The sequence below is a fragment of the Aspergillus lucknowensis genome (assembly GCF_044049455.1).
Source record: "Aspergillus lucknowensis strain CBS 449.75 chromosome Unknown BJX67scaffold_19, whole genome shotgun sequence".
NCBI lineage: Eukaryota > Fungi > Ascomycota > Eurotiomycetes > Eurotiales > Aspergillaceae > Aspergillus > Aspergillus lucknowensis.
The window spans coordinates 1-21,573 of record NW_027263563.1 but is presented as its reverse complement, the minus strand read 5'-3'; the positions used below and the strand labels follow the sequence as shown (position 1 = coordinate 21,573).

General features: G+C 52.1%; 11 protein-coding genes across 11 annotated transcripts; 6 read left to right on the top strand and 5 right to left on the bottom strand.

Annotated features, from left to right (window-relative positions):
• Positions 1-73: 73 nt before the first annotated feature.
• BJX67DRAFT_81150 (uncharacterized protein) lies at positions 74-1,007 on the bottom strand. The gene has a single exon (XM_071035490.1). The coding sequence runs from the start codon at positions 656-658 to the stop codon at positions 188-190; it is 471 nt and encodes a 156-aa protein (XP_070886254.1). The 5' UTR covers positions 659-1,007; the 3' UTR covers positions 74-187.
• Positions 1,008-1,829: 822 nt separating this feature from the next.
• BJX67DRAFT_81113 (putative APSES transcription factor) lies at positions 1,830-4,502 on the bottom strand. The gene is made up of 3 exons (XM_071035488.1): positions 4,232-4,502; positions 3,946-4,132; positions 1,830-3,895 (listed from the first exon to the last, which is right to left on the bottom strand). The coding sequence occupies exons 1-3, from the start codon at positions 4,277-4,279 to the stop codon at positions 2,040-2,042; spliced, it is 2,091 nt and encodes a 696-aa protein (XP_070886253.1). The 5' UTR covers positions 4,280-4,502; the 3' UTR covers positions 1,830-2,039.
• A 113-nt stretch (positions 4,503-4,615) lies between these two features.
• Positions 4,616-5,814, top strand: BJX67DRAFT_352771 (NADH dehydrogenase [ubiquinone] 1 beta subcomplex subunit 7). Its single transcript, XM_071029065.1, has 3 exons — positions 4,616-4,754; positions 4,842-4,963; positions 5,046-5,814. The coding sequence occupies exons 1-3, from the start codon at positions 4,703-4,705 to the stop codon at positions 5,148-5,150; spliced, it is 279 nt and encodes a 92-aa protein (XP_070886252.1). The 5' UTR covers positions 4,616-4,702; the 3' UTR covers positions 5,151-5,814.
• An 874-nt stretch (positions 5,815-6,688) lies between these two features.
• On the top strand, positions 6,689-8,690 carry BJX67DRAFT_81048 (glutamate--cysteine ligase). The gene is made up of 2 exons (XM_071035485.1): positions 6,689-7,532; positions 7,584-8,690. The coding sequence occupies exons 1-2, from the start codon at positions 6,969-6,971 to the stop codon at positions 8,586-8,588; spliced, it is 1,569 nt and encodes a 522-aa protein (XP_070886251.1). The 5' UTR covers positions 6,689-6,968; the 3' UTR covers positions 8,589-8,690.
• BJX67DRAFT_81087 (uncharacterized protein) lies at positions 8,690-9,428 on the bottom strand. The gene has a single exon (XM_071035487.1). The coding sequence runs from the start codon at positions 9,251-9,253 to the stop codon at positions 8,792-8,794; it is 462 nt and encodes a 153-aa protein (XP_070886250.1). The 5' UTR covers positions 9,254-9,428; the 3' UTR covers positions 8,690-8,791.
• On the top strand, positions 9,429-10,200 carry BJX67DRAFT_81086 (uncharacterized protein). Its single transcript, XM_071035486.1, has one exon. It carries the CDS (start codon positions 9,604-9,606, stop codon positions 10,051-10,053), a length of 450 nt encoding a protein of 149 aa, XP_070886249.1. The 5' UTR covers positions 9,429-9,603; the 3' UTR covers positions 10,054-10,200.
• A 98-nt stretch (positions 10,201-10,298) lies between these two features.
• Positions 10,299-11,433, top strand: BJX67DRAFT_380989 (uncharacterized protein; the record flags this gene model as incomplete). Its single annotated transcript, XM_071032923.1, has 3 exons — positions 10,299-10,830; positions 11,137-11,284; positions 11,343-11,433. 3 exons carry the CDS (start codon positions 10,299-10,301, stop codon positions 11,431-11,433), a joined length of 771 nt encoding a protein of 256 aa, XP_070886248.1.
• A 472-nt stretch (positions 11,434-11,905) lies between these two features.
• On the top strand, positions 11,906-12,474 carry BJX67DRAFT_380988 (ribonuclease III domain-containing protein; the record flags this gene model as incomplete). The annotated part of the gene is made up of 2 exons (XM_071032922.1): positions 11,906-12,137; positions 12,200-12,474. The coding sequence occupies 2 exons, from the start codon at positions 11,906-11,908 to the stop codon at positions 12,472-12,474; spliced, it is 507 nt and encodes a 168-aa protein (XP_070886247.1).
• A 122-nt stretch (positions 12,475-12,596) lies between these two features.
• BJX67DRAFT_352754 (Fructosamine kinase-domain-containing protein) lies at positions 12,597-14,296 on the bottom strand. The gene is made up of 4 exons (XM_071029064.1): positions 13,945-14,296; positions 13,774-13,892; positions 12,956-13,719; positions 12,597-12,884 (listed from the first exon to the last, which is right to left on the bottom strand). The coding sequence occupies exons 1-4, from the start codon at positions 14,006-14,008 to the stop codon at positions 12,737-12,739; spliced, it is 1,095 nt and encodes a 364-aa protein (XP_070886246.1). The 5' UTR covers positions 14,009-14,296; the 3' UTR covers positions 12,597-12,736.
• A 223-nt stretch (positions 14,297-14,519) lies between these two features.
• On the top strand, positions 14,520-19,911 carry BJX67DRAFT_80989 (NACHT and WD domain protein). Its single transcript, XM_071035484.1, has 6 exons — positions 14,520-14,559; positions 14,617-15,096; positions 15,154-15,204; positions 15,264-15,548; positions 15,607-16,566; positions 16,616-19,911. The coding sequence occupies exons 1-6, from the start codon at positions 14,557-14,559 to the stop codon at positions 19,685-19,687; spliced, it is 4,851 nt and encodes a 1,616-aa protein (XP_070886245.1). The 5' UTR covers positions 14,520-14,556; the 3' UTR covers positions 19,688-19,911.
• On the bottom strand, positions 19,760-21,544 carry BJX67DRAFT_371952 (major facilitator superfamily domain-containing protein; the record flags this gene model as incomplete). The annotated part of the gene is made up of 5 exons (XM_071031172.1): positions 19,760-20,002; positions 20,073-20,114; positions 20,187-20,877; positions 20,979-21,063; positions 21,127-21,544. The coding sequence occupies 5 exons, from the start codon at positions 21,542-21,544 to the stop codon at positions 19,760-19,762; spliced, it is 1,479 nt and encodes a 492-aa protein (XP_070886244.1).
• Between the last annotated feature and the right edge of the window lie 29 nt (positions 21,545-21,573).

Sequence of the window (21,573 nt, the reverse complement as noted above, 5' to 3'; positions counted from 1 at the left end):
TTTTGCATTTATTGGGTCTTTTTCGGTTTCCAAAGCTCTCTCGACTTAGGAGTAGAAGCAGCGTGGATATGACACGAGACCTGAGGTCGAAGGTTGGGTGCAGTTGGGTTTGCGCGTTGGTCGGTTGTCCCGCGGCTTTTTCTCCTTTCAAGCTTTTTCTCCTAACTCCCGTGGTAGAGGCCAAAACCTAGAGGCTCGTGGATTCCTGAGTTAAGTTATCTGGAATAGGAACGAAAGCTTGTTCGGGAAACGAAATGTTTTGGCAGGGCTGGCGATGGAAAGAAAGTAGCGGCGAAAGGAAAGGATATAGATTAAGAACGTCAAAGAAGGGGAAGAAAGAAATCAAATGGAGAATTAGACGGAACAAAGTCGATTGAGGATGCAGAAAAGAAGAGAAAGGGAGATATAAAGCCCAAGGGGAGAGAAAGAGGAGAGCGAGGGTGGAAGAGAGGTTAGAGGGAAGCGAAGAAGGCGAGGACGGAGAGGAAGCAGAAAAGGAAGAGCGAGGAAGACGAGAGGCCGCCGGCCGAAACAGAACCGCCCGCCGGACCAGGAGTTCAATAGTCACGCTCATCACAATGAAGGGCCATGATTCCTCACAATCCCAACTTTCACCATCTTTTTTTGAGGGACAATCCGGATTTACTCTCGACAGCATTTACATGCATCCTGATCAGAGAGCATCCTCTGCCTTTTCGCAGTCGATTTCGTGCACTTTTTCCCCAAGTGGAGAGCAAGAGAATTGACACCTCAGGCTCCGAGCTGAACTGGGTGGAAAGTAGCTAATCCTTTTTCGGTTAGAATATGTTGCCAAGAAACCACTTCGGGCAGATTTCCCGATATTATTGGTCGAGACGTTCTCACTCTTCATGCCTGAAAACACAGGACCCCAAATGCTTTGAAATGTGACCTCAGGACAGAAACTCGACACCGGAGGATCGAGCTCACAAATGAAGGAGGAGGAGTGCCCTCTCTCTCGATCTTCCTCGGTTCCAGTTGCACCTCACCAGGATCCAAGGAGCTCGCCGAGCGATCGACCTCACACCCACCCTAACCAGTGACAACCACCCCAGGCCCCCACCTCAATATCACCTGCAGCGGCCAAAGAAAACAGCCGCTCTCCCCAACCAATCCAACCCCAGAACCCTCTTGTCTCAACCTGAGAACAATGCCAATCCGCCAATGTCATTGGCTCCCGCTTTCAGGATCCCAGCTAAGTGTCCTTCAACGTGGCGTCGCTCATCACCAGTGAGACTGGATTTCTCTTGCAAGATTCGTTCAGGAACCGCCGTTGTCATGACTGGCTGCTGCCTGCCAAAGTTGGCTGGGCCTTGTTGACTCACAGGGCTTTGGCGAATGGGGAGCTTGTTTGTGAGTTTCAAGGAAAGGAAGAACTCTTCAATCTCAATATTAATGCACCATTGGATGGTGTTCTGTTCAGTCTGGGTGCGGCTCGCTGAGTATCTTCTGGCGTGTCAAGTCACGAGGAATATGTGTGAAGAGTCCTCTTTTCCGCGACCACGTCATTCGAAATCCGTAAAGAACCCTTCGTCAGGCTGGGGGGGCAAGAGGTCACGCAGACAAGCGAGCCTCATGGAAGCAGGTGGAGGGAATATATAATCGTTCAAACTTTTCTATTCGTCTTCAGATCACCACAGGGACATGACCTTTGTACTGGAATTATTGCATGATGGATCTTATATACAACATCATTCCTCCATCTTGGTCATGCAACAAGTCTATAATCCACGTAGCCTGTGTGAAACACGGCCAGATTTCGTTTCTCCATTTCAAAGATAGTAAAAGGATGTGAGAAGGGCTCACACAATGCATAGTACTGAGAGGAAATAACAGGGTATCTGCTGACAAGACGGACCAAAACACCACATTGCCTCCCATAAGTTTGCACAACTTGTCAATCCCCAAGGAGGCCGTAAAAGAATAGAGGACGAATGGACAGAGAATGTTAAAGTCATAGAGAAGGGCGGTAGGAATCCGTGGTTGAGGGAAAAGTAATTTAATGAGGTATTGGAGACTGTTTATGCATCCACCGATACTATCGGACCCGAAAGGGGTAAGGAAGCCTCGTCGAGCTCCTTCTTCTGGTCTGCTTCGGGGGAATCAGGATCGGCACCTTTTCCGTTCAGTCGGTCAAACTCCAGAGTCTCAGCCAACTCCGCCGCCATTGGGTCCAGCTCCTCTTCTTTTAGTCCTGTAGCAAGCGCCACAAGTTTGCGATGGACATCAAACTTCGTACTGACACCAGAATCAGCTCTCTGCTGGGTTAGCTCCTTCACTGCCAAACGTCTTGTTTTCTGTTCGGAACATAATTTGCGAGCTAATTGGAAGGTCGTAAGTAAATTCGCCTGCTCAGTCGGCCCTGGGGAAAATGTCTGCGTTGGTGGCTGAGCGGAAGCTAGACGATCCTTTAGACGTGCTCGTTGAATCTGCTCTAGAAGAGACTCGTAGTTGTTTCGTAAGTGCTCGTACCGGCCGTGTTGCGCATCACTCGACTCCTCGGCAGCCTCCTTTGCAGACAAGGCCTCGGATTGTTTTCGAATCTTCTGCCGATCCAACTCCAGCTGCTCGTATAGCGCTTCTGGATTTGCGACATCATCTGAGTCCTGTTGGCTAGCCTTGGCGCCACCATAACTCGCAGCAAGCTTCCTATTTGCTTCTGACATGATCGCGCCAATTCGCGAGAGTAGCTGCGTGGTGGCAGGTAATGCATCATTTGGGAGGGCGATAGGCTGTGGTTCTGTAGTGGCGGGAGCGCTAATCTCGCCATCTACTTGGTCATTTCCCATGGTAATGGATGATGGGGGCGGAGGGATATCCCGCTCTATAGGATGTGCTCGTTGCATGATGCTTGGGACCGTTTCGCCTCTCTTGTTCACCAAGTCACCGGCTCTTGGACAGCGGGAAAGGAGCAAGTCCACTAAACGGAAAACTCCATTTCGAGCAGCAACTAGAACGGCAGTGTCTCCGTTCGAATCCTGGCAGGACAGTAACAGATCAATCTCCTCCGGAGAGAACGTAGTGCGGAGTCGCTCGAGGGCCACTTCACAGTAGTACCGAGAGCTCTTCCATTTCCCTTTGCTCTTTGTCGTTTGCGCTATATGGTGGAATAAGGTAGCACCAAACCAGTCCCGGAATGAGATGGTGTCAAGAAGTAAGTCCAAAAGTGCTGGGAATGTACGTTTCTCGTAGTTGTTGGTGAACAGAACGGCGCGTACTAGCGGTGTCTCCTCATGGACAGACAGTGCTTTGATGTCTGCTCCCCTCCGAAGCAAGTCGCCTACAATCTCCAAATCACCCATGGCACAGGCCCAATGGAGCGCGGTATTTCCCGAATCATCGATGGGGCGATCCACCTGGAAATTGGCTGGCGGCTCTGGAGGGGGAACGCGCGTTGCTTCCGGAGCATCTCCAACCGTCATGAAATAATCCAGAAGTTGGTCCCCGTAGAGAATATGCTCCTGCTCGCTTAATGTCATGGCAGCGACTTCGTTCATTCCCCGCTTACGCTTCCTCGACGAGTAAGTGCCATTATGCGACAACGAAATCAAGTCCTCATCCGCGATCATCGACGAAGATTCAAGGGTTGTTTGTTCGATCGATTCTTCTTCTTCAAACCCAGCATTGATCTCGTACTGCTCGTGGTGGAAACTTGGAGGGCCCATGGTCCGGTGGGGCTTCACAGCAGCGAAAACATCTTCATTTGTAACCCTTCTGTGGTTCTTTGGGGCCCTTGGCTTCGATGTGGCTGACGTATGCTTTGGCGCGGGAGGAGGGCTGCGATCGCCGGCAACAAAGTCAAATATCGGCCGCAGTTTATCAATTATATTGTTGCGTTCAGCCAGCATGCGGCCTTCAGGCAGAGGAATCCATGTCCCTATACAAAAATTTAGAGACAGAGTATGTAGGACTCAGGGAAGGATATACCTTGGTATTTGCCATACCCGCCTTGCACCTTCTCGTGGACCCCCTTCTGCACCTCCCGCTCGAGGATTCGGGTTCTCGCCGGCTTGTCGAATCCCGCTACCTTGAGTATATGTGTCGCATTTATCCAATCATCGGACCGCCTTCGCATAACACTGTCGGTACCAATCTTCAACTCATATACCGGAACCTAGTCAAGAGCACCGAATCAATACTTCATTTTCCCACAACTCAGAGAGGGGTGAAACGTGGAGGTTTTCTTGAGGACAAACGAGGCTGAGTTACTCACACTGCTATAAGTAGCGGAGTAGACGTTTGAGAAGTCTACCGCCGCCATAATGTGCGTCCTCGTAGGTCAGTTCAACCCAGTGGATGAGTGGGGGTGTTGGGCGTCTTTTTCAGACGTAACCGAGCGACGAGGTTCACGTTCTCAGGGGCATCAACACCAATGTGAAGCACTGGGGCTCAGCGGGGACAAATTTATGAACTCAAGTCCAAAAACCGCGAAAAGAGCCACAGGTGGCTCGTCAAGGACTCAATGATCTCGCCCAAAACGCGAGAGTTTGCAAGGCGGCTGGGCGAGACGCGCTCTGGGCTCCAACCGCGTAAAGTGGAATCGAAAACGCTATGCCTTTTTTGGATAAGGTCACGTTTAGTCACATGACTATACCCGGGACCTTCCCCGAATAATAGCTGCAAACCTCAAGCCGGCCGGTGGTACTCAGAACTTTCTCGATTCTCACCACTTCCTCCTCTCAATATGACCGTTACTGAGTCGGTTAAAGGCGCTGTTGGGCTCGCCGATACACAGGGTACGTTTTTCACTCAATTGGCTCTCTAGTTGGAGAGCAGAAGCGCCCGAGGTAGGAGCTGGGGGCGGATGCTGACAATAATGCTAGCATCCCGAGAGGAGATGTCTGCTGCTCGCCTTCCCCTACAATACCGTGATTCATGTGCACATCTTCTTATTCCACTGAACCGATGCCGACAGCAAGAGTATTACCTCCCATGGAAGTGTGAGGTATGAAATTGGCCAGCGAAGCGTTTTTATCTTCTCTTCTCGCCGTCACTAACACGGGGCTCCTTCTTATTTGCCAATATAGGACGAAAGACACGGTTATGAAAAGTGCCAATACGAGGAATTCAAGAAGCGCGTCGCGAAGATGGACGAACTCCGAGCTGCCAAGGACGGTGCCCGGAGCAATTGATACCAAGTCACCAAGACACCAGCAAGTGCGTTGAATTGCACGAAACAGCGATTTATGTAAATAGAGGTTCTGATATCGTTTACCATGAATTCATGTTGGGATCAGCCCCCTTGAGCGCGATCTTCAATACCGTTCCCTCCACCCGCAATTTAGGACCTTTTCTAGCTACCATCGGCTTCCTCCGGCTTTGTAATCGTTTGCTGGATCATGGACGTGGTGTAATTGGAAACTTGAATCCAGCGAATTCGAAAACCGCCGCGGTATTTCACGCTTCGTGCCTCTCCGCAAAAGAGGGTTCCCAGATCGGCTCTAGGAGGCATGGTACTTTGTTGTGGACTATAGCTCCGCGGACACTATACTGCTTACTCTGTTCTATTATCAATTGCCACGCCTCCAAACGTCCACGAGGAGTTGAGTTGTGGGATAAGGCATAGCGGTGCTCCGAGTTCCGTTCGGTGCCGCTTGGTTTGTTGAGTGCCATGTTTGCGCGAGGCGATGTAGCCGACGTAGCACTCATATACCGACTCTGTTTCTGTTTCTTTTGAGAACCAGACGTTCCTCGTCTGCAGTCAACAACAATCTTGGCATACGGTCACATGATCCGAGATCTCCGCAGTGCTGAGCAAGCAACAAAAAATGATCGGTTTTTCTGCCGCCAACCGCGTTATCTGCGTTCTCGCCGGACAAAATAATTTTCGCCCCGCTGCAGCACAACCGGCCCCGCTTACAAGACAGCCTCCTCCGCCAATAGGGATGGTGCTTTCAACTTCGAAGAACCGGCGAGAACCTCAACGGGCATCGCGTTGAAGACAGGCTTTTGTCAGCGCCCTTTTTCCCCTCCACGCCCCTCATTTATCATCGTCCGCGTGTCTCTCTTGTCGCTGTGACTTCACTCTATTGTTTCTCTTCAGTCACTCGCTCAGCGCTGAAGAACCCGGGTCACGAGGGGCGCCCGAACACCCCTCATAACTGCGGGGTTGCCATTTCCTGGTAATCCCGTCTCGTCTAATCCCTCGGCGTCGCTACACTTCGAGTCTTGGACTGTTATTCTTGCGAATTGTGTGGGGATGATATCATGGGCCTACTGTGCGTCTCGAAACCTTGGCTGGTGGCTCATATCCAGTCGCAAATCAACTAACCTCTGCGAGTAAATAGAGCACTTGGGACGGCACTCGAGTGGACGGAGGCCAAGAAGCGAGCAGGCCAGGTCCGAAAATGGGGAATTGAGGTTAGTGAAGTCGTATATACTCTCCACCATGCTGAGAAGCCACCGGTTTCTCGGGCTTGCTAATAAATGCAGCAATTGCTAGCGAATTGGCACAGAGCCAAAGGAAAGGAGCGGGATGCTCTTCTTTGGGGTGATGAGGTCAGCGGTTCTCCTATCGTCCCTACTCTGTAATCCGAAACTAACCAATTCTCGAATCCCAGGTTGAGTACCTTGTCGTCGCCGTGGACCACGCAGCCAAAAAAGCACGCCTATCGCTTGCTCAGGCGGATATCCTGAAGTCGTTAGCTCGAGATGAAGCGCTTTGGAAGGAAGGAACTAGCACATATTCCGTGAATAAAGAACAGTGAGTTTCCAAGCTCACGCCCCCACGATGGTTTCTGATAGTTCGTAGTGAGGGCGAAGAGCCGCCTCACTTTCACCCAGAGTTCGGGCGCTTCATGCTAGAAGCTACGCCGGGCAGGCCATGGGGTATTGACTTCAAGGATCTACTGAAGGTCGAGTCAAATATGAGATGGAGGTGAGTCCCCTCTTAGGGAAGTTGTCGCAGTCACAGCTGACCCTTTCTGAGACGGGAGGTAGCAAAGGCGCATATGGCGCCAAACGAGTCTCCAATAACTCTTACGACCTTTCCTAGACTAGGCACGAAAGATGATTACATCCAGCCCTACTACCCTCCCTCGGGACCGGCACTGCGTTCCCAGTTTGTGCCTGACGAGATCGCAAATCCTCATATCAGGTTTCCCACCTTGGCTGCTAACATTAGAGCGCGAAGGGGCCGAAAGGTTGAGCTGAATGTGCCTGTTTTCAAGGATAAAAACACCCCAAGTCCGTTCAAGGATCCAACCGTGAATTACGATCTTCGAAATTGGCCGGAGGACGATGACGTAAGGAACGGTGCCGCGAAAGATGACCATGTCTATATGGACGCGATGGCCTTTGGAATGGGCAGCTGCTGTCTTCAAATAACGTTCCAGGCCAAAAATATACCCGAAGGGAGGAAGCTTTACGACCAACTGAGCCCATTGGGGCCGATCCTCCTCGCACTCACCGCCGCCACACCAATCTACAAGGGATTCCTTGTGGATACGGATGTTCGATGGAACCAGATCAGCAATGCTGTGGATGACCGGACGAGAGAGGAGCTTGGCGAGCTTGTGAGTTGCAACCTATATTGGCTTCGTGGGATCCAACTAACCCAGTTATAGCCCTTGAAAAACGACAGATGGAGGATCCCGAAATCAAGATATGCCTCAAATTCGACTTACATCTCGCAAGACCCTCGGTTACGGAAAGAATACTTGGACCCCGGTTTGATCGTGGACGAAGACATCAAGAAACGTTTGATGGAAGATGGCATGGATGAGCTCTTGGCAACTCATTTTGCACATCTATTCATTCGCGATCCAATCGTTATATTCTCGGAAGACCTCGAAGAGCTCGACCTTGACAAAGCTGATCACTTTGAGAATCTTCAATCAACCAACTGGCAACACATGCGATTCAAGCCACCGCCTCCCGAAAAGCACGATATTGGCTGGAGAGTCGAATTTCGGTCCATGGAAATTCAAATGACCGACTTCGAAAACGCGGCTTTTGCGATCTTCATCGTCCTTGTCACTCGGGCTATTCTGAGCTTTGACCTGAACTTTTATATTCCGATCCAAAGAACCACCGAGAACATGGAGACGGCGCACGCGCGGAATGCGGTCCTAGATCGCAAGTTCTACTTTCGAAGGGATCCCTTCTCCCCCTCAGTCCGCAGGAATCAACATTCCCCAAGCAACAGTAACACATCGTCAGCCGCGCCCTCAGTGTATAGTACTCCTCCGCCGTCCCCGCCGCTTTCCCCAGTTGAGTCAGAATATGAGCTCATGACTATCGCCGACATCGTTAATGGTTCCACCGATGGGTCTTTCCCAGGATTGATTCCTCTTGTCGAGTCGTACCTGAACAGCGTCAATGTAGACGTTGAGACACGATGCTCGCTGGCAAGATATCTTGACTTCATCCGAAAGAGGGCGAATGGTACTCTATGGACCGGTGCCAAGTGGATTCGCGAATTCGTCGCAAAACATCCCGCGTATAAGCAGGATAGCGCCGTCCCCGAAGAGATCTGCTACGACTTGGTGAGAGCTGTCGACGAGATGACGGTGAAGGAAGGGGCGGACGGAAGCGTGGGGTGGGAGCTTCTTAGAGGTAGAAAGGACTGAGCATATATATTACAGAGATAGACGTGGGCGCTCCTCGTATATACCCTGCCCATGCCTATATTTGAGGTACATAACATAAACAATTATCCACCCATTTGCGAATATCACGTTACTCGCGTTGTCATCATCCCCAGTTCTTGGCTTCACTTTCCTCTCCCGCAGCTGATACCGCGCGAAGGCATTACTTGAGGAAATTCATACTTTCATAAGAGCAATACCTTTTCTTCTTCCGTCGGACGACGACACGAATCAGCCAGCCCAGTCACCTTCCATTTGCCATTGAGCTTGTGCAGGATGAAAAGCTCAACACCAACATGGTTCACCACCCCATTCACTTTCGCTCGAAAAGGCGCCCAGACAGCAGCAAAATTCCCCGGCTCATGTACCTTCACCTCCAGGTCCCAAATTCGCTCGTCGATCTCATCCTCGAGTGTCGCAATGTGCTCCACGTAAGCCCCAATCGTGCAGAACCGAGGCAGTGTTGGTGCTGGCGGCCATAGCGACATACCCCCTGCGCGCACGCAGTATTTTTCGAACTCCAGGGGGTCTTTGGCATTCAAGGCGGAGACGAATCCTTTGATAGCTGTGATTATGGCGTCGGTCTCGGAGGATGGCTGGGAGAGGGTGGGAAAGGTAGCAGTCAAAGCAGACAGTGTCCAGCCCATCCTTAAGGGGGTCCGAGAGATTGCTGACGTATGAACTTATGAAGGGCCGTCTCCTTGCGCTTTATCTCTTTTCAAAGGTCGACATAAATCCTGGCTGGTACTCATATACCCCTGTCAACCCCCGGGAAGTGTACGCAGCTTGGTCGCAGGCCATCCGTCTCTCCTCGTGTCTCGTACCAAATGCAGAGTTCCGTTACCATGCTCGAAAACATGTACTACCCTGACCAAGTTCCCAGGACTCAGCTCTTTTCTCCTTGGGTTCCAAGGCTTGCGGGCAAGTATATATCGATGAACCGGAGCGAGTTCATCTCTTTTTGTATAGCCCTAGTCCCGTATACTTTCTGGCTTAGATGCCACGAAACGTCTTCAAAGAATTTTCTGTTGGTATACATGTCCGAGCAACAATTACAGTGCTAATCCGGTGTGTCTCAGGGTTGTTCCACAAAGACCTCACGAGCAGCTCATTTGGAGTCAATGTGTGTCATGCACAACGAAACTGGGTGGACTTGTGCAACACAAGCAGGAATGGTAAGCAACAGGAAGTTGATCCGATTAGCCATCTTGAATGCGGTTCGTCTTCAACCTACAGCTGGACAACTTGGCTGCAAGCTTGCGCCAGTCACCCACTTTCTTGTCTGCAGCAACTGGGCCTGGATACTAAGCCGCACTCTGACCAATGGTCAGATAGAAGCCGCATACCAGCTCACAATAGCTGGGCACTGGAAAAGGCAATTACAGTGTTTCGTCCTGGCCCTGCACTGGTTTCGATATTTTCTCTGTTGTTTGTGAGATTCCTATGATCTAAGCATACACGATTGGTCAGTGTTGTTTGCAAGTCATCCAAGCCAATTGAAGAAGTGTTATGGAGGTGTACGTCTTGAGAGTTTTCTGTGGGGTTGTATGTGGAAGTTCGTGGTCTTGAGCAGAAGACGCTCCTGGCAAAACTTTCGCCATAGTCTATGAACCACCTGTTCCATGTACCTGCCTTATGAGACCATTTCTTCTTGAAGTGAACCTGAAGTCCCATGGTTAAATCTACCCAAACATGAGACTCACCACCTTACCTTTACTGGGAACATTCGTCATCCCAGCCCTAGCAGCAACCTCCACAACCATCGTCCGCGCAACCCCCGTCCCCTCCCTCTCAACCGCCCAGTGGATATCCGAGCCCGAAGGCTTCGACAGCCCAAAAGTCTCCCCAATAAACAGCATAACCTGGGACCGGTGGTACTTCGACGCGGTCCAAGTCTCCGAGAATCCGACCGAGAAAGCCTCCTTCGTCGCAACATTCTACTCGGCTGGGGTGTCTGGATTCGAACCGCTCTTGGTCTACGCGAATGAGGGGTACACTAGTATAGCACTCGCTGAGCTCGTGGTTGTCTGCCACAATGGCACGCGCGATCGGTTCCTGATTAATGGGACCGAGGCGGGTATTACGACTGGGGGGAATGGGGCGAGCGCTGTTTGCGATGGGGTGGATGGACAGGCGTCGTTTTCGGCAAGCCCTAATATGAGATATTATCATATTGAAGTGGAGTCGGAGGGGATTAAGGGGATTCTTTCGCTCCAGTCGGTTAGTAGGTATCTTCCACCTCATTATACATTAAGGTGTTTTGAGTGTGGGCGCTGATAGTGATCCGATCTAAGTCACACCACCACACAACCCAGATCAACCTAACTAATACCATCTCCCTTTTCAGAACTGGGGTGGCAACTCCCACTTCCAATCCAAAGTCGGAGTCTAGTACTGGGGCCACGGCCGCGCAGGCCCCTACAGCCTCGTCTGGTTCGACTACCTCTCGCCCAAATCCCAATCCCACGGCGACCCCGAAAATTGCGTCGCCGCATACGTCGCGCGCGACGGGGAGATTCTTACCACTCAGTGCTCTGGTATAGCGGTGCGGCCCTTCGGCGAAAACGCGGCGAGAACGCGACGTACCCGCCTCTTATGAGCTCGGATACGCCGACGGGGCATAAGATTAATGTTGAGTTGCCGGATGGGGCTGAGTTGGACTATACGGCGACAATTCGGTATGAGGTGACAATTCGATATGAGGTTGCAGGGCCGAAGTCGATTGGGGTATATTAGGTGGACGGGGAGTCTGGAACTTGTTGACGAGGAGGGGGAGAGTTTTGTGGGGGGGACGTTCGTTGAGCAGTTTGCTGCTGAGACGGAGTAATTGGGCTTAGATTGTTCTTCGGAGCAGATGAATGAGGAAGGTCGAGGGCTGGGTGATTAGTTGGTGAACAGGACTCTGGCAATTTGGCGCTGGTTGTGATATTGGACATCCTCCGCCAGTCGTTTGCACGCCTTTCGGTCTTAACAGGCTCAGCCTCATCTCGACTTTACTGTATTAACAAACCACTTCAGTTTGCACAGCCTTTGCAGACTCTTTTCTTCTTTGAACATAATGCGCCGCAGCTGAAAGCCTTTCATGCAAGACTTAAGGCATACTCCAACTTAGCCCACCTGTGCCGCAAATGTAGAACCTCAACCTCCACCATAAAAGCCCTAAAAAGGCCCCCAACAACAGTGGATCTCCATCCTCGTCCTGCATCTCTAAATTGCAAACTCCAACCCCGGCCCAAGGCTCCAATTACTATTCCAATCCACCCTTCATTACCGTTTCCAGACCAAACCAGACCCCAAAAATGCCCAGCCTAATCGCCTACGCGAGAACCACCACAAATAACCTCGCCTTAGCCTTCCAAACCAACTTCGACCTCCGCTTCAACGACGAAACCCTCCTCCTCCAAGCCCTTACAGCGCCGGGCGCTCTAGGCGCCACAAGCATCGACGGGAACAAAGGGTTAGCACACATCGGCGATAGCGCGCTAGAGCTTTACCTGCGTGATGAGGGGTTCGAGAGGGGGCTTACTCGGAGTATGTAATAACCCCCTTCCATGACAGAATAATAAAGACATTGTTGACCTGAAACCAATTAGATGGGATCAAAGTTATCCTCGATGAGATTGTCAGCAACAAGGCCCTTGCGAAGCGCGGCGTGGCGCTGGGTTTAGACGGGTATATTCAGAATAATCCGTCTCAGGGGCGCGTTGTTTCTGAGGGGACGATGGCGAATACGATGGAGGCGATTATCGGTGCTTACTTTAAGGATCAGGGGATGGACTTTCAGGCGTTGCGGAGGGTTATTATGGTGCTTGGGTTGGGGTGGCCGGAGGGGGGGGAGGAGGAGGAAAGAGAGCGCGAGGGGCTGTAGGGGGGTAAGGGAGTGGGAGTGTGTGGTGCTTGTCGGGCTGGGTTGGGGTTACTATACCCATTTGATGTGTTGTCATTTAATTTCTTGTGTGTTTTCTGATGAAGGGATGAGGTACCTTGAAGTTAGAGACGGGAAATTTCGCCAGGTTTATTGTACTGTACCCAGCTCAGCGCAGTTCATTGACATACTGTTACCTCTATGTTTGCATAGCTACGATATTCAAAGTTGTCGGTATCTCAATCTGGTATCTTGCCTGCCTAGACTATGCGTTGCTCTGTGTGAGCTTGAGTGTGTGTGTTTCATGCTGGACAAAAGCCCCGGTTAAGCTGATATCTTTCGCCGGGTCGTATTTCTCAAGCGTATCCAGCGGCGCGTATTTTTCACACAGGAATAGCATGTCATTGTAGGCCCTGACATGATTCATTAGCCGAGCTGCAACCCGGTCTTATAGTGATGTCCAAAAGCTGAGAAGGGCACTTACGTCTTTCTCGAGAGACTGCCCGGGTGACCGGCAGAGTCATTCAGATAGATATGTAGGCTGTACAGGCGGTTTCTATCATCCCACTCGCTGATGGGCTCTGAAGGCTGAATGTACCGTCGGTAGAACATCTGGTAAGCAGGCAAATTGAAGTAATAAGCCCAGGAGCATCTCCAGGTCCCAAACTCCAGCTCGTTATGCGCATAGATGCTTCCAGAGTCAAAGGCTAGCGAGTGACCGGATTCCATGTCAAGACCAATATTTTGCTCCCACAGATCGCCGTGTATCAAGACTGGTTCGATAGAGCGTCCTTCGGACTGCAGGGTTCCTAATAAGCGTGGAATCACAAAGTTGACAGTGTGCCTGCAGGCGGCGTCGAACTCGGGCCAGAGTCCATTCGTCTCCGTGTCGTATTTGATGACATCGCTTAACAAATTCGCGTAGCACTTCGCCCAGCTGGACTCCCACTTGACTGTGCGCTCAAAGACACCGCATACTGTTGTGACTGGGAAGCCGAATTTCCCGGTTGGCGACTTGCCATTCAGATGGAGCTCAGCGATTTTCTCAGCGAATGTCTCGGGATCAGGCGGCGTTCGAAGATCCATGTCGTGGAAGTCACCGAGGAAGAAGTACACTTGCGACTCTCCATTGTGATATTCTCCGTACCCCACTGGGTGTGGGACGAAGTTGCTAACCACGGCCTCGATGGCGGATGCTGAATGGTATTCGCCTTTGACTAGGGCTTGGGCTCCCCGTCCAGAGGCAACCTTGTCATAGCAATGAGTAATTATACAGAATATCGAGCGAACGAGGGTCTTCACCTTGAGAAAATATCGCTTTGGGCTCCCATCAGGTAGTCTGACAGTGATCTTTGCGGTTTTAGTCCAGGCAGACACCCCGGAGGACTCGCATGAGAGGACCTCGGTGCCGCTAGGCATCACTGCCTTCCAATGAATATGTCCCCTGCCCTGGGCAGCAAGGGAGGGACGTACCTTCAGTGACGGCCTTATGAAGGGGAAAGTTCCCCGTGATCTCGGTCAACCATTCATCAGACATTGCGAAAGCAGTTGATGTAGCGAGATCCGAGAGATCCAAATGCGCACGAGGACGAGCCCCTCGCTTTTATTGTTGAGCCTCAGAAATGCCATGACGGACATTGTGTGCATGAAAGTGCCAACACACCGGTCTTGTCTGATCAGGATCCCTTGGGCAACCCCATCGACCTGCAGAAATAGCTTGCTTGCACTCGAAATGATTGGGTTGCTGCTAGAGCTGACATCCTTCGGAGCGGGGTTAGGGCTAGCAGATTGGCGAGGGTGCCCTCCAAAGGCTACATTGCAGGCCCTTTATCCGTCCCCTCGCCTGTTTGCCGTCTGCGCGCTTCGTCACGGTCTGATTCATGAGATTCCGGACTCGTCATTTGCCGGTGGACTGCCATGATCGATGTTTTTTTTTTTTTTTCTCAGCCGCAGCACCGTCGCCCTTATTATTAAGGGTGGGCGTTCATCTGCACTTTCTGTCTCGGCGTGAGACCCCTCCGGGCGTTCCCTCTCGGTTCTTCTGCTCTGCATCTGTTCCTGAGGCTGGTTCCTCTTGTTGAGGCCATGGTGACAATCTCTTTGTTCAACTCAGCCATTCCAGAACATGCGTCTAACACTCTCCAGTTTTCCAATCGGCTGAGTCTGCGGCGGAAGCGCAGCCAGGACAACGCCTCATTTTCCCTTTTCAAACATGCCCAGGCAGAAGATGGAGACCCCAAAGCTCCCCCTTCGCCGGCGCACTCGCAACCAAGCCTTGTGCCACCGAAGAAAGGCCAACGTGAATCGGAATCCAACCCACTGGGCCTGAGCGTGATTTACACTCCTGAGAACGGCCACAAGGCCGACATCGTGTTTGTCCACGGGCTTGGGGGAACGAGTCGATGGACTTGGTCCAAGAACCAAGACCCTGACCTCTTCTGGCCTTACAAGTTTCTCCCGCTCGAGCCGGACCTCTGCCTAGCACGAATCATGAGCTTCGGGTATAATGCGAAGTTTCAGAAGAAGGGCAATACCAGCACTGCGGTCCTCGATTTTGCAAAGACCCTGCTATTTGACCTGAAATATGCCATCGATCAACAATCGGGGAATTTAGATATCGGAGCAGTGAGTTTCAGGGACCGCGAAACGGACAGAAGACGACGTTGCTGATTGCGTATTAAGGTCCCTCTGCTCTTTGTGGTTCATAGTATGGGGGGACTCATCGTCAAAGAGGTTCGAGCAACTGCACTCCCATTGATTGAGGCTGCAAGACCTGCTTACAATAATGGCAGGCGTACATGCAAGGTCAGAATGATCCTTTGTACGAGCATATCGTCAAGGCCATCTCAGCAATTCTCTTCCTCGCAACTCCACACAGAGGTTCTAACCTGGCCGACATTCTGAATCGTGTTTTGGAGGCGACCTGGCTGAGCAACTCTAAACTTTACATCTCTGAGCTTTCATCCGACCATTTCACTCTCCAGAAGCTGAATGAACAATTCCGACATATTGCTCCGAGGCTAGACATTGTTTCGTTTTACGAGACCCAGCCCACCTCAATCAAAGGTGCTCGCGTGGTGAGTCCGCTACCCACGAGCGAAAGGAGGGTCTTTCTCGCTGATGGAGGCATTGCAGATGATACTTGAGAAGGACTCGTCGATCCTAGGCTATCCCGGCGAGATCTCCAACCCGTTAGATGCCGACCATCATGGAGTCTGCAAGTACGACAACAACCGTGATCCGAACTACATTTCAGTGCGCAACGCTCTCAAGTCCATTGTCAGCAAGATCATTTCCACAACCCGTCCCAAGGCGCAGATGGCCGTCAGCGGGAAAAGACCCAGTGATCTGAAAAGTGCGCTGGGGATCCCACAACTCCCTGACAGTGATTTCATTTTCTTTCAAGACCAATGGACGACGGGGACAAGCGGCTGGATTCTGACGGACAGCACGTTTACCCAATGGCTGAACTCTTCCAGGCCCTCCGTTTTGTTTGTTCATGGAGGTGCCGCCACAGGGAAGTCGGTGCTCGCGTCCTTTATCATCGACCATCTCGTAAAACAGGGTGTCCGCTGCCAGTACTTTTTTGTCAGGTTCGCTGATCGCAAAAAGAGGACGCTGAGTCTGCTGTTGCGCTCAATTGCCTACCAGGTTACTCAACATATTCCTGAATTTGGTGTTCAGATTGGCGAGCTCGCCAATGAAGCGGTTGATTTTGGATCGGCGGATTCTCGAACTATCTGGGAGCGCCTGTTCAAGTCTGTTCTGTTCAACCTGGAAAAGATGGACCCGATATATTGGGTAATTGACGGTTTGGACGAGGCTGACGATGTTCGATCGACGATCAAGCTTCTCTCAGATATACAGCATTCGTCGATCCCTATCCGCGTTCTTCTTCTCGGCCGCGCGACAACTGAGACCACAACGGCCCTGGCGAAACTTCCACAATCAATCCATGGAGGCGAGATCAAGATCGAGGGCCATGCGGAGGACTTATACACTCACATCGAGCAAGAACTTAGCATGAGCGGTAGCGCTGAATTCAGAGACACCATTGTGCAGCGGATCGTGGCTGGAGCGCAAGACAACTTTCTGGTACGAGCTTCTTGAAGTATAATTACTCACCGTACTGACCACCGAGCAGTGGGTACGACTGGCTGTGGAGAAGCTGAATACATGCTACACCCACACGGAAGTGACCGAAGCTTTGCAACAATTTCCTCCTGGTATGGAGGCACTGTATGACCGGATGGCCCTGTCTATCGCCAACAATCCGTCTTCTACTGCCCAGTATCTGGCCCGCAAAATTCTTCAATGCGTTGCCTGTTCATTTCGCATCTTGAGCCTCGCCGAATTATCCCAAGCGCTAACCGGAGACTTCCCGGACATGTTAAGCCTGGAGAAGTCCATTATGGACCTCTGCGGCGGGTTCGTCGTCCTCGATAACAGTGGCCATGTAGGAATGATTCACCATTCCGCGCGCGAGTACTTGCTCGGTGATGTAGAACGGCCGATAGATATCGATCGTGATGCCGCTCACGAGCAGATGTTCTTGAGTTGCATGAATTGCCTGATGGTCGCTGGCCTTCGAGGGAACCTCCACCGACACCAAATGCCCGAGTTTGTTGAATATAGCGCATCTTCCTGGTCATCTCATATGGCGCTCGTCCCTGCAGACTCACAGTCGGTCATCAAGACCGTCAAGAAGTTCCTGGCGGGAAGTTGGGTCTTGACATGGATTCATGTCCTTGCCGTGACCAAGCAGCTGCGCATCCTAGTGCGCGCTTCCAAACATCTTTCAAGATTCACTGCATCGAGACGTGATATTCAGAGCAACGCAACACCAGGTCAGCTAGCTGAGGGGCAGATCATGGACCAATGGGCGATCGACTTTGTGAAAATTCTAGGAAAGTTCGGCAACAACCTGCGTCGCAACCCAGAATCGATCTACAAGACCATTCCTCCATTGTGTCCCTTCAACTCGGCCATCTTTCAGCAATTTGGGAAATCCGAGACTGGCGCGCTCAAGGTGTCCGGCCTGTCAAATCCCGACTGGGATGACTCCATTGCTCGTCTATCATTTGGCGGCTCTGCCTCATCTGTCCTGGCTGAAGGGACAAAGGTTGCGGTCTCGACCTCAAAAGGAGAGGTGTTCCTATACTCCTCCTCGGACTTTGAAGAGGTGAACTCGAGTCCAATTAGACACGGCGAGTATATGTATCGCATGGCCTTGAATAATGCCGGCACGCAGCTTGTGACATACGGATACAAGACTATCAAAATTTGGGAAATCTCAACTGGACGATGTACGCTGACGGTTCGGAATCTTGAATCCCGACCCCGACCCCTTTCCATTCTCTTCACGAACAACAATGAGACCCTTCTGGTGGGATTCGAGGATCGTACCATGCGGTCGCTGAGCCTGAAGGAGCCGACACCTACCTGGCAGCTCGTGGCGGAGCTAGAGGAAAATGAGCTCGACGGCCATTTCCTCAACTCAGCTAGCGATATGGCACTAAGTAACGATGGAAGTCTGGTAGCCGTGGCGTACCGAGGACATCCCCTCTCTGCGTGGGAGGTCGACGGCCCCGAGCTCATCAACCACTGCTGGCGCGCCCGAGAGGAACTTGCGCGAGGGGAGGTCCTAGAGGTGATGTGGCACCCACATGGACCTGAGATCCTGGGGCTCTATCACGAAGGTGTCGTATTCAAATGGAACCCGTACGAAGGGAATCCTGAGGAGATACAGGTTGATGCCCACCGGCTCGCAATGAGCAGAGACGGCCACCTGTTTGCGACTGGCGACGTGCGAGGAACAGTCAAAGTCTTTACAACGTCAGAGTTTCAGCTGCTTTTCCAGCTTCCTTCGCAAGACCCAGTCCTCGGATTGGCCTTTGGGCCCAGCCTCCATCGCTTCTATGACATCCGAGGCTCGTACGGAAATGCCTGGGAGCCTAACGCGTTGATGCGCTACGCTGAACGCCTGGACAAGTCGCCTGATAGTGATGCTGATTCTACGAGCCTGGGTGCCATCTCTGCGCCGTCTACTGCAATCGCCAGAAGGGTGGACTCTGTAACCGCCATTGCTGCCTCTCCGATGGGCCAGCTTTACTGCATTGGCACAGAGTACGGGGCCGTGCAGCTTTACGACATCAAACGTGGAAGGCTTCCAGATCTCGTCCCGAGGGGCATCCATGGGATTGAACAGATGGTCTGGAGCTCCGATGGACGGTATATTTGCTTCTCAGATTCAAGCAAGTATGTTACTGTCATTGGCATTACTCCCCAGAACCATGGTGTAGATCCTGTGATCGCAGAAATGGTGCTTAAAATGTCAATGAAGAGCATGACAGGCCCCATCGTGCAGCTCCTGTTCCAGTCAGGCGCTAACCATCTCCTTGTATCGTCTTTGAACATGGCCTGCGTCATCTCCATAGACCAATCCGCCGTGACGGAGAATATCGAATGGCAGTCCGACACACGTAAATGGATTCTTCATCCGCAAGACGGCACTCTTATTACATTTGAACCGACATCAATCTCCGTCTGGGACTGGGCCTTGACGAGCATACGGAGTTATCAGGTTACGTTTCCTATCGATGAAGAGCCACCCTCACCCACGTCGGAGCATCCCTCGAGTCAGCCCAGGATTATCGACCGCGTCCTCGCAACTCCTGATAAGCGCCACATTCTGGTCCAGATCTCTCTCGGGAAGCCACTAAAGGGCAAAAAGTACATCTTCTCATTCGCCACAGCATCATTTGCTCCTTACGCCAGTGCCACGGACATCAGCACATTGGACACCACACTCAGGCTGACTCCAGTTCCACTCCCCGAGGAGGTGACCTCCCATATCGCCAGTGTCCTGACTTTCCTCGCCCATGATCGCCTCATATTCCTCTCCAAAACCTTTGCTATCTGCTCTTGGAAAGCCCGCTTAAGCAAGCCAAGTCCATCGCCTAGTCGTCCGGTACTACCGCCTTCATCATCGTCTTTCCCATCCTCCTCCAAAGACTCAGCCGCCGTGAAGGCGAGAGCAATGAATCGTCCTGCCCCAGCCGTACGGAAAGACACCTTTGAAAGCCTTTTCATGCTACCAGGTGACTGGACAGGCAAGGACTCGCTTTCTTTGTGCACCATATGGAAGAAAGAACGCAGCCTGCTGTGTCCCAGGAATGGCGAGGTTGCGGTTGTCACAGCGGCTGGATTGGGGTGATTTTCAACCTCTACATCCAGGGGTACACTGTACTTGTATGCCCAGCTATTCTCTCCTCTCCTCGCCCTGACTCTATTTCTCGTTGGACTTCTGCCGCCACTGCATTCCACTGCGGTGATCCATCAGGAATAGGACCGCGGCTATCAAGCACAACCCAGCCTGGAAAGTAAACGTCCAGCCGATGCCGATCCTATCGATCATGTTCTGCAGAAAGGAGATCATGATCGCCGACAACGCTCCTCGTATGATATTGCTCGCTGCCTGGGCAGCCGCTGGGGACCGATGATTTTTGTCAACCAACAGGGTATTGTATACCTACACTCACCTCGTCAGCACCGCCCAATACTGGAATGGGGATACCCACGCTGAAGTCGAGCTGCATAACGAGCCCTGCGAAGAATTGCAGAACCAGAGGCACGGCCATGTGCTAGAAACAAACAAGCAGATGTCAGCCTAGCACGACTGGTACACCGTGAGAGCCACAGACGGCGGCACTCACCGTCTGAAAATGCAACGCCCACCCAAACCCAACCACAAACGCCACCGTCAACCCCATAGGCAACCAGATAACACCGAGCCTGGCCCTCTCAACAGGAAAGGTATCCAAATCATCGCCCCGCCCTTTATCTACCGGTAAGCCCCGTTTAATCCTTGCATCCCGCCACGCCCGATCCATGATCCGCCCCGATATGAAAGTCGACACGATCCCGCCGGTCCCAAAGGGAATGTAAATCAGTCCGGCCTCCCACTGGGATAGACCATAGATCGGCACGAACAGCGTCGCCAATGAGGCCATGATGCACGTGTACACGGTGTACAGCAGCCCGCAGGCTGTTATGATTATCGTATTGTCCGGGCGCGCGAGGAGCGTTATACTGCGCAAAGGGTTTGGGAAGCGCCGCTTGTCCCCGCCCACTGGCCCCGGAGTTCGTTCCGCACTGTCCCCTAGCCCCCCCGCTTGGTCATGGGTATACGGCCGCATCACCCCCGGGAGAAGCGGCCTTTGATATGGGCGCAAGGAACCTGACCCATCGCCCACTATACCGCGACACGTCTCCGGGAGGAACAAGATCACGATAAGCAGACAGCTTCCTGAGGCGATGCACAGAAACCAGAAGATCCAGGGCCAGCCCGCGGCGTAGGTCAGGGCGCCGCCGAGGATTGGGCCGAGTGTTGGAGCGACACCGACTCTGAAGAGGATGTATGTTAGTTTCTGCTTGGGACTTGTGTGAGTAGGTACCTAGGACTAGGCCGGATACACGAAGGGAGCAGAAGACGAAGGAAGACAAACGCAAATGAAACCAGTGCAGCGAACGAGCCGCGCTCAGCGGGAGATGTCACATCCGCAATGGCCCCGTAGGCAATTGAGAAAGTCCCTGGGTTATCACCATTCACAGTCAGCATGTAACGTGCACTTGGAAAAAAAAAAAAAACCGCACCAGAAATGGCCAAAGCCTGCAACACCCTCAACCCAAGCAACGTAGGATACGTTTCCGCCACGGCAACGGCCAAATTCGCCGCTGCGTAAACCCCCAAACACACAATATAAACTGGCCGTCTTCCCAGAATATCAGCGGTATCACCCACCAGCGCAGGCGCGATACTGGCTACAGCCATGTAAACCGTGACAGTCAGATTGATTTTGCTTACGGAGGTGTGGAGTGAGGCCGCGAGGGATGGAATCGCGGGGTAGTAGATTAGCGAGCTGAGTGTTGAGAACCAGGCTGCGTAGGCGGATATCGCGACGATGGTCCATTTTTGGGGGGTGCTGAAGGGGGAGTACTGCGCTGGCAAGGAAGGGGTGGTTTGGCTGTTTGGGTGGGATGGTTTGGACTCTGCATCGCGGGCTGTGGGCATTGTATTTGCGTGGCGGGGGGACGAGAATA